The sequence below is a fragment of the Micropterus salmoides genome, unplaced genomic scaffold, assembly GCF_014851395.1.
Source record: "Micropterus salmoides isolate LMB-PRFRI ecotype aquatic unplaced genomic scaffold, ASM1485139v1 Ms_hic_scaffold_7, whole genome shotgun sequence".
Lineage (NCBI taxonomy): Eukaryota > Metazoa > Chordata > Actinopteri > Centrarchiformes > Centrarchidae > Micropterus > Micropterus salmoides.
Genome location: NW_024044459.1, coordinates 10,259,435 through 10,273,756, shown reverse-complemented (window position 1 = coordinate 10,273,756; position 14,322 = coordinate 10,259,435). Strand labels below are relative to the sequence as shown.

At 39.7% G+C, this 14,322-nt stretch overlaps 2 protein-coding genes across 2 annotated transcripts in view; one reads left to right on the top strand and one right to left on the bottom strand.

Annotated features, from left to right (window-relative positions):
* The window catches only part of prkg2 (protein kinase cGMP-dependent 2), a 34,115-nt gene extending 30,310 nt beyond the window's left edge, over positions 1–3,805 (top strand). The window contains 5 exon segments of the mRNA XM_038704055.1: positions 139–261; positions 563–625; positions 1,002–1,068; positions 1,585–1,634; positions 1,636–3,805. Of these exon segments, the coding sequence (XP_038559983.1) occupies positions 139–261; positions 563–625; positions 1,002–1,068; positions 1,585–1,634; positions 1,636–1,681 (349 nt within the window). The 3' untranslated portion in view covers positions 1,682–3,805.
* A 1,224-nt stretch (positions 3,806–5,029) lies between these two features.
* bmp3 (bone morphogenetic protein 3) lies at positions 5,030–12,850 on the bottom strand. The gene is made up of 3 exons (XM_038704057.1): positions 12,114–12,850; positions 9,895–10,820; positions 5,030–8,011 (listed from the first exon to the last, which is right to left on the bottom strand). Exons 1-3 carry the CDS (start codon positions 12,385–12,387, stop codon positions 7,820–7,822), a joined length of 1,392 nt encoding a protein of 463 aa, XP_038559985.1. The 5' UTR covers positions 12,388–12,850; the 3' UTR covers positions 5,030–7,819.
* Positions 12,851–14,322: the final 1,472 nt, after the last annotated feature.

Sequence of the window (14,322 nt, the reverse complement as noted above, 5' to 3'; positions counted from 1 at the left end):
ATCACTTCAGTCTCCTTGCTGATCTGCAGCAATTACTGTTTGCCGACATGAACACTGAGTACTTCGGAAAAGCTTCACTCCAAGAGATCTCAGCCAAATCTCTCAAAAATCTCTGCCTTTTTTTTCTCCACTCCACAGTCCTCCGTTCACTGGGAGTGACCAGATGATGACGTACACTTTCATCTTGAAGGGCATTGAGAAGATGGACTTTCCCAAGAAGATCACCAAGAGACCTGAGGACCTCATCCGCAAGCTATGCAGGTAGACGATCACACAGGCAGAGCTGCATTCAAAAACGAAGATAGAAAATCCTAGTAGCTTCTAAATTTCCAGTTCAGCACTTTTACTACTTTTCCTTAGCTACCGACTTTCTCAGAGCAGAATCTGATGGTGGTTAATGACCTGACATATTGTGTAGAGGAGAAGACAAATGTTTGACTAGCAATCCAGTCTAGGTACCTGAGATGAGTCTGAATTATCATATCGGTGTCCAGTATAACAAAGCAAGCATGACTACATATAAAAACTGTAATTTCCCACCCTGAATCCTACTACTTTACAGGCGAAATCCCTCAGAGCGACTGGGCAATCTCAAAAATGGAATAACTGATATCAAGAAGCACAGGTAAGAAGAGAAGAAGACTCATTTTGTTGCTGATCTCAGTGGAAAGATTAGCAGTGCAAATTAGCACTGATTGAACATTATGAATCTAGGCCAGTGGTTTATGACCTCAGCAATTAGATAATCACTGAACACAATGTACAGCAGTGGGATGCTAAACATATTCAAAAGGCTATTTACAAGGGTTCCTTGTAACAGAATCAGATCTGACGGCATTCGTCAGAGAAAGAACTGGTATCAAGCTTTGATTTTAAACATTTGTTGTTTATGTGTTTGTGCTGGCAGAGTCAAACTCATGATTGGGAAAAAAACACACTATACATAAAGAAAATGATAAATGTACTCGTGTTTTTATGTGTTCTCTATAATGTGTCTGAAGGTGGTTTAACGGTTTTAACTGGGAGGGACTGAAGGCAAGGACTTTACTATCGCCACTGAAAAGAGAAGTAAGTATACATTCAGTCAGTCACTTGTAGAGCTACGAGTATTTGCAGGTTTGAATACAAATCAAATATAGTGACAGAAAAGCACAGAAAGAGATTGAACTGTTTACTTAGTTTTACTACTCAAAAGTCACATTAAAAAAATACCACTAGCATTACGTTATTAATTTAAATAATACAAATACAGTGATTAAACGATTGTGTTGAGCTTTTAAGTTTAGCATTATTGTCTTGGAGCTTTACGTTTCAAAAAACACTTAGAAAAGAAGGAAAAAGTTACAAACCTCTGCTTTGCACATGTCAACAGGGGTAGCAGAAGTAGCAGTGAACCCCTAATTATTGATTCCTAGTGTTCCTCAAGGCTTCTCAGAAGAGGCTATCAGTTACTACTACTTTTTGATCGTGAGAATAAACACCGCAAGAATTTACCCTGAACTTGCTCTTTTGAAATTAGGTGCTCCAATTCCAAATGTCACTCACTCACCTTTTTCTACTTGATTGTCTTCTCTTCCACAACAGCTTACAGGACCGACAGATCACAGCTATTTTGACAGCTACCCTCCAGATGAGGGACTCTCCTCCTGATGAGCTGTCTGGTTGGGACATGGACTTCTGAGACCTTCTGCTCCATCATTTCTGTTATTTTCCTTCCATTGCACACCCTGAAAACCAAAACTTAATGGGCAAAGTGACCATCACCTCTGGCAGCCATGGTGGAGATCCTCAGGTTTTGGGCAACATTAGCTGCAATTAGCTGGTTACTTTATGAAATTATGATTGGCCGTCTTAACACAAATGAACAGCTACAGGAGAATTCTCCTTTGACAGTGAAGTTAAACAGCTTATTATGTAACCATCACTGTCCTTTTGGTTAATATATCTGACTGGCACTCTAGCTAATCATGTACAATGGAGTGCTAATAATGGTACAATAGTAGTAGCATGTTAGCATTAGCACTTAGAAGCTACTGAGGTTCTCCACAATCTGCTACTGAGAAATGTTGCACCTGTGTAGTACAGTGGATAAACACTCAACTAAATCAAACACAGCTGACAGTGTTTGTGGGTTGGAAGCCAGTGAGGGATCAAGTCCTTGTTGCTGTATTACCGACCCTTTCTGGATGGTTGAACCAGCTGTGCATTGTAACCGGTTCTGAAATGTTGACAACCTAGAACTCATGAGAAAACTTCCTATTTCATTCTGAAATGTGGATTCCCAAAGATATCTTTTCAGTGGCAATGTGTGGACTTAATACGCTTCAGTTTACAGTTCCAGTTATTCATGTGTTAACGCTCATGTACAGTGTTTTCAATATGGCTGCACGGAGTTAGCGCCCAAAAGTGTTGCACAACAGAAATCAGTGAAAACAAGTCAAAAGGCTAATGTTGGCAAATTAAATCACTTAAGTGAGAGAGTGGTACATCCATGACATTTTTGCCAACATACTGTACTAACGGTGAAGCAACTTCAAAAATGCAACATTAGATGCTTTGTTATGTTTCAAAGTTCAGAATGTCGATTATAGTTTTAGCATTGCTAAATAAGCCCGCAGGCAAGTTCCTCAGAAATAGTAACCAACTGTGTCCAAGATAACTAGGCTGGACTCCTCAAGCTTCACCTCATATTGCTTTGGAGGGAGTACATCTTGAAACAGATAAGTGTTCTGTGTCACCGTGTTATGTTTTTACATTCTTTATATATTAGAATGATCTTTTACAGATACCTCAAAAATATTGTTTTCAGACACTTTTCTCTGGGCACTCATGATGGCTCCAGAAGTAGTGGGTAGTGAAATGTGTGATGCAGCTGCAAAGTCTTTATTTCTTACAGCTGAGAGAATTTGTTTACTGCTGTAGAGGAGTGGAGGTGATTGGCGAGGAGAGATGTGTGGAGACGACACTGCAAAAAGGCAAGCAACTTGAGAACAAACAGACTTGGGAGAATCAATTCTACTTAACTGCTTAGATTGCATCTGACCGCACTGCACGTCCATCCCAAAACAGTGCTAAGAAGCATCAAGAGTTCCTTGTGCCAACAGTGTTCTCCTCAAATTCCCACTGCCTAAACCAGACACACAGAAAAACATGAACACCTTCTCCTCTTAAGTTATAGAGTGTGATCATCCCGTGGCAGGGCGCCTGACCTGAAGAAATATTTACCTTTTTGAAATTGAGTCAACTCTGCGGTTGCCAGCTTCCCAAGAAGGGGAGTTCTGCGGCGTTGAAGATGTGAGGAGGAACAGCAAAGACCAAACCTTCAGGGTTTACTATGAGGGGGGTTTCAGGCACGTAGGGCTAAACAAGATATGTATTTCCATTTTCAAACACTTGAGGATTACAGTAAATTGACTGTGTACCATGTCTCTATGTATATACTGTATACTATAAAACGCAAGCATCAAAAATACACAATTTATACATTCCAAATTACTTTTTCCTTTATGTACAACTTAAAAACTTGGTGAGTGAAGTTTGTAAATATATCACATATATATGTATACATTGGCTGGTGAATGTGTGTGTACATTATGTACAGAGTATGAGACGGTCTGTGTATGAAAGCACCTGAAATTCCTAGAGAAGCTGTGGCCTTAAAATAATGACTACTGATTTCAGGATTCAGATGTGTTTGTTATAATTTCAGATAGAGTTAATGTTTTTTTTAAGGTCTTCTTAGAATTGGTCAATTTAAATTTTGTTTTACACCACAATAGATTTATTAAATTTCTTTTCTTACAAATATGTGCAGGCTTTTCTCAGTGTGGACATTTTGACTTGTCAAACACAGTATTATTATTTTTATAATAGCATTAATAATAGCTGCATTTTATTGAGTTCAGTGCCAGGCCTAGACCTAGCCTGACAATCAAGTGCAACTTCATATGCTCATCTTGACATCATGTTCATGTTAGCCATTTTCTGTTTCATTGTCAATTTCTGGCAGGGGGTTATGTTTTGTTTTGCCCTAACCAAACAGTAGTGAGTGATATATTACCTCATTACAACAACTTGTAGATGTTGTTATCCAAACTTTCACCATTTTGTGGCAATTTTTGGTCACTATTTTTCAAGACTGTAGTTAGCTAGCTAGCTGTAAAAAAAAAGAAAAAAAAAGATGACCCGCACATTCTTAACCCCGCCTACAAAGTTCTGGTTGGCTGATTGTTTCTCAAACCAGGGAAACAGACGTCAATGAGCAAGCACACCCGTCCTATTTGAACAGCTGAAGAAATCTGGGATTTGGTAAGCAATTCAGAGGTCTGCAACCACATCCCTGTTATTGAGCATACTAGCTCACAGGGCACCTACATAAGACTCATATCATTAATGTCATCACACTTGCTTTGCTGTAGTCAAAATGTCTGCCACCAGAACAGTCTGTTGCTTGATTCGTGTGGAGTCATGATTGAACTGGATCTCAGAATAAAGTTTTACAAAAACAGAAATGTAACCAAACTGTTCAAAGCCTCAAAATATATTTAGACCTCATGTTCACTGAACAGTGTTAGCTCTGGAAGATATCAGATGTCTCTAATCCCATATTCTTGGCACTGGTGTTAAAATCTCAAAAACAGGAAAGAATTGTTAAAGAAAGAAAACATTTGTAAAATGTAGTACATCCTATAATTGTATGCATACATTTTTGGCTGTTACAACACACATACTGCCTCTGTCTGGTGCTCCTACACAATATATACTGTACCTGTTTATAAAATGCATACTGTTTTTTTGTCAAAGTTGTAGACCAACAGTTAGACTGTACATAAAGGTATTCTTCTAAGTTTTGCTATTGCATTCCAGAAATAATTATCTTTCATTCTATCTTTTAGCATTTTATGCAGAAATTTTCCAAGGGAGAGATAAAGTAAATACATTTTAAGTATTTTGCTTTGTTTGTGTGTCGTTTTGTGCCACTCCCACTCAAAACCTTTAGGTTTAGAAACCATAAAAAAAAATTGATAGATCTGAGTCTTGCATACTTTTTATTCATTTCTTTGAATGCTTTGTAAGGATGGTCGGCTCAGAGGGGGGATACCTTTAAACAGTTCACCACACTTTCACATTAGTAGTGACATGTCCATCACAGATAAAAACCATCAACACGTCAGAGCTTTGTTCCCCCTTTCCCAGACCACACCTCTACAAGATATGCAACATACAGAAAATAAATAGATGCATGTTAAAGGTCATTTCCATATACAAATATATTTTATGAAGCTTATTGTACAAGCATTTCTTTTTACCTACAGCATAACATTTACAAGATAGGCTTGAACAGTGAAGTAGAGTAAGTTCTTATAAACTGCTGATATACCGTACTTTATATTTGATCTTTGCACTACAAAAAACATTAGGGAAGTTTAGAAATGGGTTGAGTATCAAATGCAGCAAAAGCAAAGGCCCCAGAAATGACCCGTCATCAGTCATCATGTCTGCAGTGTTGTACGGGCTCAACCAGAAGGAGCCGCTCCATTCTACAGCATGCATTGCTAAAATCTGCATTGGCACAAGATAAAGAAGCACAACCTTGAAAAGTGTCAGTACAAAATATATAAAGTTAAAAAATCTGCCCTTAGCTATTGACACAAAATAAATGTCTCTGAAGTATCAAAATAGTGAATTATTTGAAATACATTTTAGAATAAATTCCACTGGCGATCATACTTATCAAAAGAATATGCACTATGTTCACTCACTGTACTGACTATTTTGTACCATAAAATAACTATTCTCAGCTTTTTGCTTTGACTTCAGCTTCATTGCAAACTGAGCTCAGTTCTCTGAATGACCGAGGATCAATCAAAGTTTTTAATAAGCAGAAATCCACCCATTCAAAAGGCACTTCTACCTCAAAGAGACATTAGAATGTCATCAACATATAGTGAGCTATATACAAAAACAATGTACAAGTCTATAGAAAAAAGGTTTGCTGCTGCATTTCAGTCTACTTGCTCTGAATAAATATTTGGTTTTATGAACTCTGACAATAATGCACAACCCAAAGCAACATTATGACATGTTGCCTGTTGTTCACTTTTGACCTGACAAAGTACAAGTGATGAAATAACACACCCCCTTATGATTTATGTAATATCTTCTCTATACAGTAATAGTAAAGGCTTATGTGACAGATCAGCTCTCCCTGATCGTTTAATATAGTATATAATGCTTATTATTTTTGATTTTTATTGACTCTGGCACAAAATGCACAGGCCATTTTTGTTTTCTTTCTATTTTCCTTGTCAATTTCTATTAGCAGAAGCATTTTCTGAGCTGTCCTTGCCACCCAGAGGACACCATGTACTGTAAACTACAATTAACTGAGCTGAAAACAGAGCAGCTTTAGATGCTTAAGAACATAAAATCCAAGTGAAGGTCTGATCAACATCTCAACCTTTTAAGAAAATCCAGGTATATTTCAATGAAAATTGTTAAAAAAAAACAAAAATGATGAGCCTTAAGGATACGTAAAGCAAAACTGATTCCAGACCAGCAGTGAACACTGACTTGATACTGACTTTTTTTTCTGGAATTCTGGCAGTATCTAATAGTTTATCTTCATAAATGTCCTTCTATGCTGTAAATACGACACATCATATTAAACATTATGTAATAGCAACATGTTCCGAACTTTAACAATGCCAAAAACAGCTCATTGAAACCACTAATAGTAATCAGTGATGCCTGCCAAGTCCCATCATTTATTTGATTTCTTTCTGAACTTACCAGGTCCAACAAAGGTTTCCAAATTCCACACAAGCATCAAGTGGCTTTTTGAGTCCTGTGGTTTTAAATGTCAATGTACTAGTTTCTCTTTTTGATATGCTTTATCCCTTTATCTTTCAAAATGAAATCTGAAGTTTATTTGTAAAGTCTGAACATGTTCTTGGCAAAGCAATGGTATAATAAGGTCTCCTCAAAAACACCCCATTCCCAACTGTTATAGAAGACCACAAATGAAAAGTAGCTTACTCTTCCACATATAATAAACTCTAAAAGTGTGGGATCTGACTGTACAATGACACAAATATGAATGGCTATCTACTGTACCGCCTACATCACAATTCTGGCTTTGGAATCTAATATATCTCTCTATAGCAGCCAAGCCAATAGTTACAAATAACTTCTCATATAGTGAATAACACAGTGATGGTACAGACATAAATACATACACATAGTAACAAAAACCATGCAAGTGCGAGTCTGACTTTGTGGTAATGACCAAAGACAACTTCAAGCTATGAAGGAGTGAAAGATGAGAATGACCCCCCTCAGAGGCATCAGTTCAAACTGAGGTCATTTTTCCTGACAAAGGGGGGTATTTCCTTCAGTTTTTGTCTCTCTTATGCCTCAATTAGTATGTGAATATCTTGATAGTGAGTTCATGACTGCATTCACCCTGCTATGGCCCAATTGATAACTGAGCAGCGATGATAAAGACGTAAACAGTGGTGCCTGTGGTGAAATCGGAGCATGGAGATTTGACTTTCCATTCCAGTTATCTTCCAGGAGGATAACTCACACGATCCATTCCTTCCCATGAACAGACCAGTCTCCTCTTCATCTGGAACAACAGGAAGTACTCTCCTCCAGTGCAAAAGGGAAGTTGTGTTCAATGGGTGTTTGTAAGTAAATTAGTGTATTATTATAGGAACAGAAGGACAGATTGTCGTTTAGGCTGCATGTGATGATTTTTTTTCTTTTCTGTATGACATGGGTTTTGTGTGAACAGGTGTTGAAGGGGGAAAAAAAACTATCTACAGGCGCATGAATCTACAGTCATGTTGGGGTAGACTTTCAGCACCACGTTCTTGTCCTCGTCAAAGAAGAGGATGCTGAGGGAAGACATCTTCTCTGGGACGCAGCACGGCTCGGGGATGCCTGGGACGACGCCCACTGCCCGCACAATGCTCTGGATGGTGGCATGGTTAGAGGGCTTCAGAGCCTAAACCAAAGGGACAAAAAAACATTTAAAAATTTATCCAAAAAGAATATGCTACAAAATGTTTTGCAAAATTAAACTATCAAAACCAATCACTTTAAGTTTGACCTTGACGGTATTCAATAACGCACTTTAATTCCTGGTCACTTTGTAGAATGTTTTCCAAACTTATTTGGAAGAGAACAGGAAAGTAAATAGTATAATTATTAGCCAAAATTTCCATTGCTAACATTTGTCACAAGTGCACTTCACCTCCAAATAAAGTGGTTTAGATAATCTTGATAAACTGTTGGCTTGTTTCCAACCTGCCTGATCATCTGACTGCTCATTTGCTGTAGCGATGTTATCTGAGCAATTCCTTTTGTGAGTACAGCGGTATCATATCCAATAAAATGATGGCTAAATCTACGAAAATAGAACCAAAGACACACGTTGTTATATACCAGAATTTTCCATTAACAGTCCTGCAGAGCATACTGATCACACAGCAACCACCAAGCTGACACACAATTAACAGAATGGTTCAGGGCATTTAACAAGCAGCTGCAGGCAGCTCAAAATGTGAGGGCCTGAGTGCTAGCTCAATCCCTAGAAGTTCACACACCTGATCAGCTGCTTCATGTCTTAGCAGGGTCCAATGAGTGACAGGACTCTTCCCACACATCACAATAAACTAGGCAGAGCAGCTTTTAATAGTAGCTATTTAGCAGCTTCTAAAGGAGAAACATCCCAGGATCACAGGCCTGTCTGACTGAGCAGCAAACCTGCAGGAGAGGGAGGACGCTGCCTTACGCCCTAGGCCCTACTTCTGGGACTAATTACATCCGACTACAAAGGCTGGTGACTCCGAGGTAATGAATTAAGTGGATAGAACTTGTACATTCCGGCCATGTTTAAAATACCTGTGATGTTATCTCGTCACCGGGGCCACGAGCTAGGAGGGAAGCTGATGTTTAACATCGGTTGAAGCACACATTTCTTTGTCTCTCTTTGGTAAAACTATGTTATGTTGAATGCAACTGAAGAGAAAGTTTCAAGAATGGCATGAATTATGATTTTCAGCCACCTGCTCCTCACAAACTTGTACCTCTGAGAAGGACTATTTTTTACTTTTTGTTACAAAGCCATTTAGATGGCATCGTCTGCATGTTTAGTACAGTATGACTTCACTTACTCACTTATTGTACTTTTTTTTATTATTATAAGCTTAGCTCTGAAGTATATCTTCAAAGCCTTAGTGATCTTATTTCCTATGATATACTGCAGAAGATAAAAGCATGAAGGAGAACTTCTAGCAGTGCTACCACTGTAACTATTTTATCCTGGCAGTTGAAGATTAAGGCAGATGGCATGCATTTCTGTCAGTTTCTTAAGCATTATCATCTAAAATATAAGACAGATAGGCCTCAGGGACTTCTGATGTTAATGCTATCCAAGTGAAAATAACACAGAGCACTAACAGCAACAGTAAACTATATTTACATAATATATACCATACTGTCTGGAAAAAAAACACAGTTTTTATGTTAAACATGTAGAGTGATGTTGATTTTCTTCTGTACTGTATGTTGAGTTCTCATGTTGAAGTGAAAGGTTGGACCACAAGATGGTGCTGAGGTAAAGAAAAAAAAAACCTTTCAAGTGTCACGTCTATGGGTTATAACCAGTTCAACTAAAAAGTTAAATTTTCTCCTGTTTATCTGAATAAAGTTTTGAGGTAGAGTAAAATAATAAAGTAATTCCCTCGAAAAAAAAAAGCCTATATTTGTGGAATATCTGGAGAAATAAATATAACTTTGTGTAGCATTAATGTTATGTCTGCTTTCCTGTTACTGACTCAGGTTGGGAACCACTGCAGAAGTGCACTACAAGACTCTGAGGCTCACCTTTGGCATGGGGAACTGGCAGGACCCTGAGCAATAGTAGGCATCAAACGACTTTGGTGATATAATCCATTCACTCCATCCAATGTCAGCAAAGTCTACTTTCAGGTATCTCCTAGCGCAGTTCCTAGGCTCGTTCCACTGTTTCTTTCGCGCCTTTTTGATCGTCTGCTCGTCGAACTGCAGCAGGGGCATCTTGTGCCGCTGATTCTTGCGTGTCTTTTTACGTGGCCGGCGGGCCTGCTTGTTTTCAAAAGGTTCGTATGGGCTCGTCTCATCCCAGCCGGTCGTCTCGTACGGATACTCGGGCCCGGGAAGTTCATTGTTTTGCAACGGGAGCAGAACATTTACAGAGCGCTTGTGTCTGGGCTCCGACTGTTCTTGTTCAGTGTCGTTTCGCTCTAGCAGTCTCAGTTTATGGAAGCTGTGTGAAATGGACCCCTCCCCTCCCACCGGGTGGTGTCTCTGGAGGGTGGCTACCACACTTTCAGGTTCTGAAATGGCAGAGTCATTGGCGTAGACCAGGATGTAGGGTGAACGGTCCGACAGGAGCTTCTTCCACGACTGGGGCCCTTGTGAAGCCACATCGATCCCAATGAGCAGCTCGTCGTGGTTTTTGGCCTGGTTGACCACACGAGTTATGTCCTTCCACTGCCAAGATATGAAGTCCCTGTAGAGGGTGGACACATTGATCCGAAAGTGTCCTAGAGTTCTCATCTTGTTATCCACGGAGGCAAAACTCCAGATGACCATGTGGATGTGGCTGTGCCTCCGAGGACCATGGCGGCCACAGCTTTTGGACCTGGAGCAGCCCTGGGTGCTGTTCTGAAGGTCTCTAATGTAATAATGAAGAGTGGCTGACAGAACGTCTTCTGACTTGGTGAGGGACGTGAGGTTGAAAATCTGCAGATGCTTCTTGTTTATCGTACCTGTGTATATAACGAGCAATATTATTTACACAGTGCAACACAGTTCGGCATGTTTTCAAAAGCTAACCATGGCCTTCCTGTAGTAATTAAATCTACAAAAATGATGATGACGATAATAATAATAATAATAATAATAATAATATGTATGTTTACACTTTTCTGATCCAACATTTTGTCAGCCATGCAGATACCATAGTTTTTGATGTGACCACTAATTTTTCTGTCTCCACCCCAATACAATGGAAGCATTCAAAAATTACATTTTAAAAATTCAACAGAGTAGCTGTGGATCATCCAGAGTAACCAGAACATTGTTTCTGGAGATGTTGCTATTTTAATGCTTTAAGATGCACAACTGCTATATCTTCTTTATAGTGGGATGGAAACAGAAATCTCAACATATCTCAAAAACCTGGCAAATAAAATGAAGTGGCTAGAAATCACTGGGAGCTTGAGAAAATGTGCTTGTAAGTTGGGTGAACTGAGTCTTTATACGCAATGACATACAGCTAACAGGCGATAGGAGGCAGTGTAATCTAACACACTTTGGCTCAGAGTGGAAAGTGGTCGACTTTAATAGTGGCTATGTCCAAGTGATGATAGCACAGCGTAGCATGTAAGCAATTTAGTGCTTATGAGATTAAAGTTACTATAAAGGTTTCTGGAGATAACACTAATAAGAGCACCTTAAATGCAGAAGCTCACTGCAGTGAAAACTCTCCCATTCTGCCGTCATACAAAAAGGCAGAATGGCAGCGGCCAGATGCTGCCTCGAGGGAATATCTTTGTAGACTATCTGACAATAAAATCTTAAGGTGTGAAAACGATTGTGTAGGCAAACGATTCTGAGTTGCATGCAGAGATCTGACGCGGAATCTCTGTTCCTGGCACAGAGAAGGGGTAACAGGTTAATCACATTTCCATGACTGGATCAACAGGTGTATTTCAGTTTCAGCTCAGTAAACCAGCACGTGAATGGCACCAGTTTCTACGAGGTTGTGAATGTTTGTTTTTTTTGTTAGTTTTTTTGCTTTAAAACCCCCAAACAGGACAATATAACATTTTTTCTAATCATTTTTTTTTTTTTTAATATGCCTAAATTGCGCACACATTCTGTGGCCAGACTGCTCTTTGCACTTTTAATGTGCGGATAATTACAACTGAGCACGGCAGGAGACGTTACCAGATCCTGTTAACATTTACCACAATTAATGCAACAATGCATGCATGTATGCTCTTTCTAGACCGGCAGAACGAAGTGTTTTTAACATGCGTAAAACGTTGGATACCTACCCCAGTGCGCTTTGAAACTCCGGACAGTGTTGCCGTCCTTGAAGGGGAATCCAGCCCGGTTGTACTTTGCGTAAAGCATCTGCATGTGTTCCGTCATTGTATCCTGTAAACGGACATCCTGGTCGTCTTTCGCGGGGTGCTTTTTATCCACCGAATGCGTAAAATCCACCTTTCGTCTCTCGGGGAAATCGTCTGTTTTCAGCATCACGCAGTATCCAACGTATAGGTAACTCCATCCGTAAAGCAGTACCACAAACCGAGAGTAGAGAGCCATGCTTCAGCCAAAAGCGAAGATAGCAGCAGAAAAATATAGCTGTGGAAAAACTAGCACATGTGTTCCCTATCTCCAAAAAGACAGACCATCACCTGAGGAGTCCTCTATTAGAAAATGATAGCATCACATTTGACCAGAGACGAAGGTGGACAGGGAGAAAAAAATAAGAGCGTTATCCAAGTTCTCTCTATGCTTTTGATAAGCTGCAGGTCTAAACGTGCTACAGTCAGTAAGTGATAAAAGTTCCGGCGCACAGCAGAAGGTGTAATGTGGCAGATGCAAGAGAACTAAGCTGCTAAAACATCGACGCTCCTGGTTTTGTATCCGAGCTCTGAGCTGATTTCAGGACCAGCAGTCAACCGTCCCCCCGTCTCAGCTTTCATTGAAGGTAAAGCATGTTGTGCTTGGTATTATAGGGCTAGTGGGACCAGCTGGGTATTCCTCTCACACACACACACACATACACACACGCACTCAGCGAGGGAGAGAGAGAGAGAGCGAGCGAGAGAGAGAGAGAGAGAGAGACCGAGAGAGAGAGAGAGAGAGAGAGAGTTTCCTGTTCGAGATAGTTTTACGCACATTCAGCCTGGGGACAAATTATCTCATGTTATCATGAGCCGAGGGAGGCTGTTTTGTCAGTTGATTCGAGACGGATTTAAAAAAAAAATTGTTTTATTAAAAGGACATTCCGCCGACTTATTGAACTGATTTCAATATCTGAACTGCTGCCACAGAACAGCCCCTCCGTGCGTAATTTCTACTCCACAGAGCTGTGCGTCTGGGCCGCGCTGCTGAATGAAGCGGCTTATTGTCGGCATTAAAGGCTCTCTCCCCTATTTAGTTTAGTTCAATGGAGTTAAGCACACACATCCTGTACCATCACGATCCGATCCGGATGCTGTACTGTGCCCACCCCTCCCCACCGCCCCACCAGCCCCCGCCACTGGGCTTCTCTTTCAGGGGCACTCGGGAGGAAATGATTAGGGCATTTCCCCGCCCTTAGACATCTGATGGCAATAATATTAGCATGCCATGTCCTTCATAGCAGTCCGCACACTGAACGGGTTAACCCCTTCAACTGGGAGGAGATGGGCAGGAGAGAATCAATCTAAACAACAGCAAAGCAGCAGCAAAGTGAAGTCAGCTGGCGGCCTGACTGGATCAACTCAGAAGAATCAATCAATAAGTGTAGATTTCAGACCAGTAATCCATTAAACAGACACAAAAGAGATAAAAAGGTAAATTAGATTTAAAATAGGCTATTATATTTTAATATATCTGATCATTTCTAATATCTCTAATTGGCTTAATAACAAGACTATACAGATTAAAATTGCTACATTGCACTGCCTGGTTAGGGTTACACATGTAAAATGCTGGATAAATGTCTGCTGCCGAAATACTCAAAAAAGAAAAACAGTAAAAAGTTAAAAGCATTACTGAAGAAAGGGAACTGAAATGGTCCGTTTAAGCCAAAAAATATGGTGCAATTTATCAAAAAGAAAAGTAAATTGGTAAATGTATCTTTATGAATCTCTTGAGTGTGCCATGAATTTGAAAGGATTGCAAACAAGAAGAATTATCACAGCAAGCAAAAACTAACCCTAACCCTGCACACCTAACCATTGTTTTAAGACAGACATGGAAAAAAATGTGAACCTATCCGTTAACATATAACCTGCTTAACGTTTTGAGATGCACATGCCTGAAAATCTGGTTCGTCCAATAGGGGAAATAAATCAAGAACTAATTGGAGCTCATCTGAAAAGACTGCATTGAATGAGCTAATCAACATACTCATAAATCATATTTGTTTCCTCCAGGCTGATGTTCATGTTTTTAAAATCACATGATAAACTTTTCCAGTTCTATGCACTTAACTAAATCACAGGACACTATAATAAGAACATTTAATTTAGTTTAACTTATACCTAC

Coding starts and splice junctions, on each gene's coding strand:
- bmp3 (XM_038704057.1), bottom strand. CDS start 12,387: ATGGCTCTCTACTCTCGGTTTGTGGTACTGCTTTACGGATGGAGTTAC. Junction 10,821..12,113: donor GAGTTTCAAAGCGCACTGGG/GTAGGTATCCAA, acceptor TTATATACACAG/GTACGATAAACAAGAAGCAT. Junction 8,012..9,894: donor GCCAGTTCCCCATGCCAAAG/GTGAGCCTCAGA, acceptor CCTTTGGTTTAG/GCTCTGAAGCCCTCTAACCA.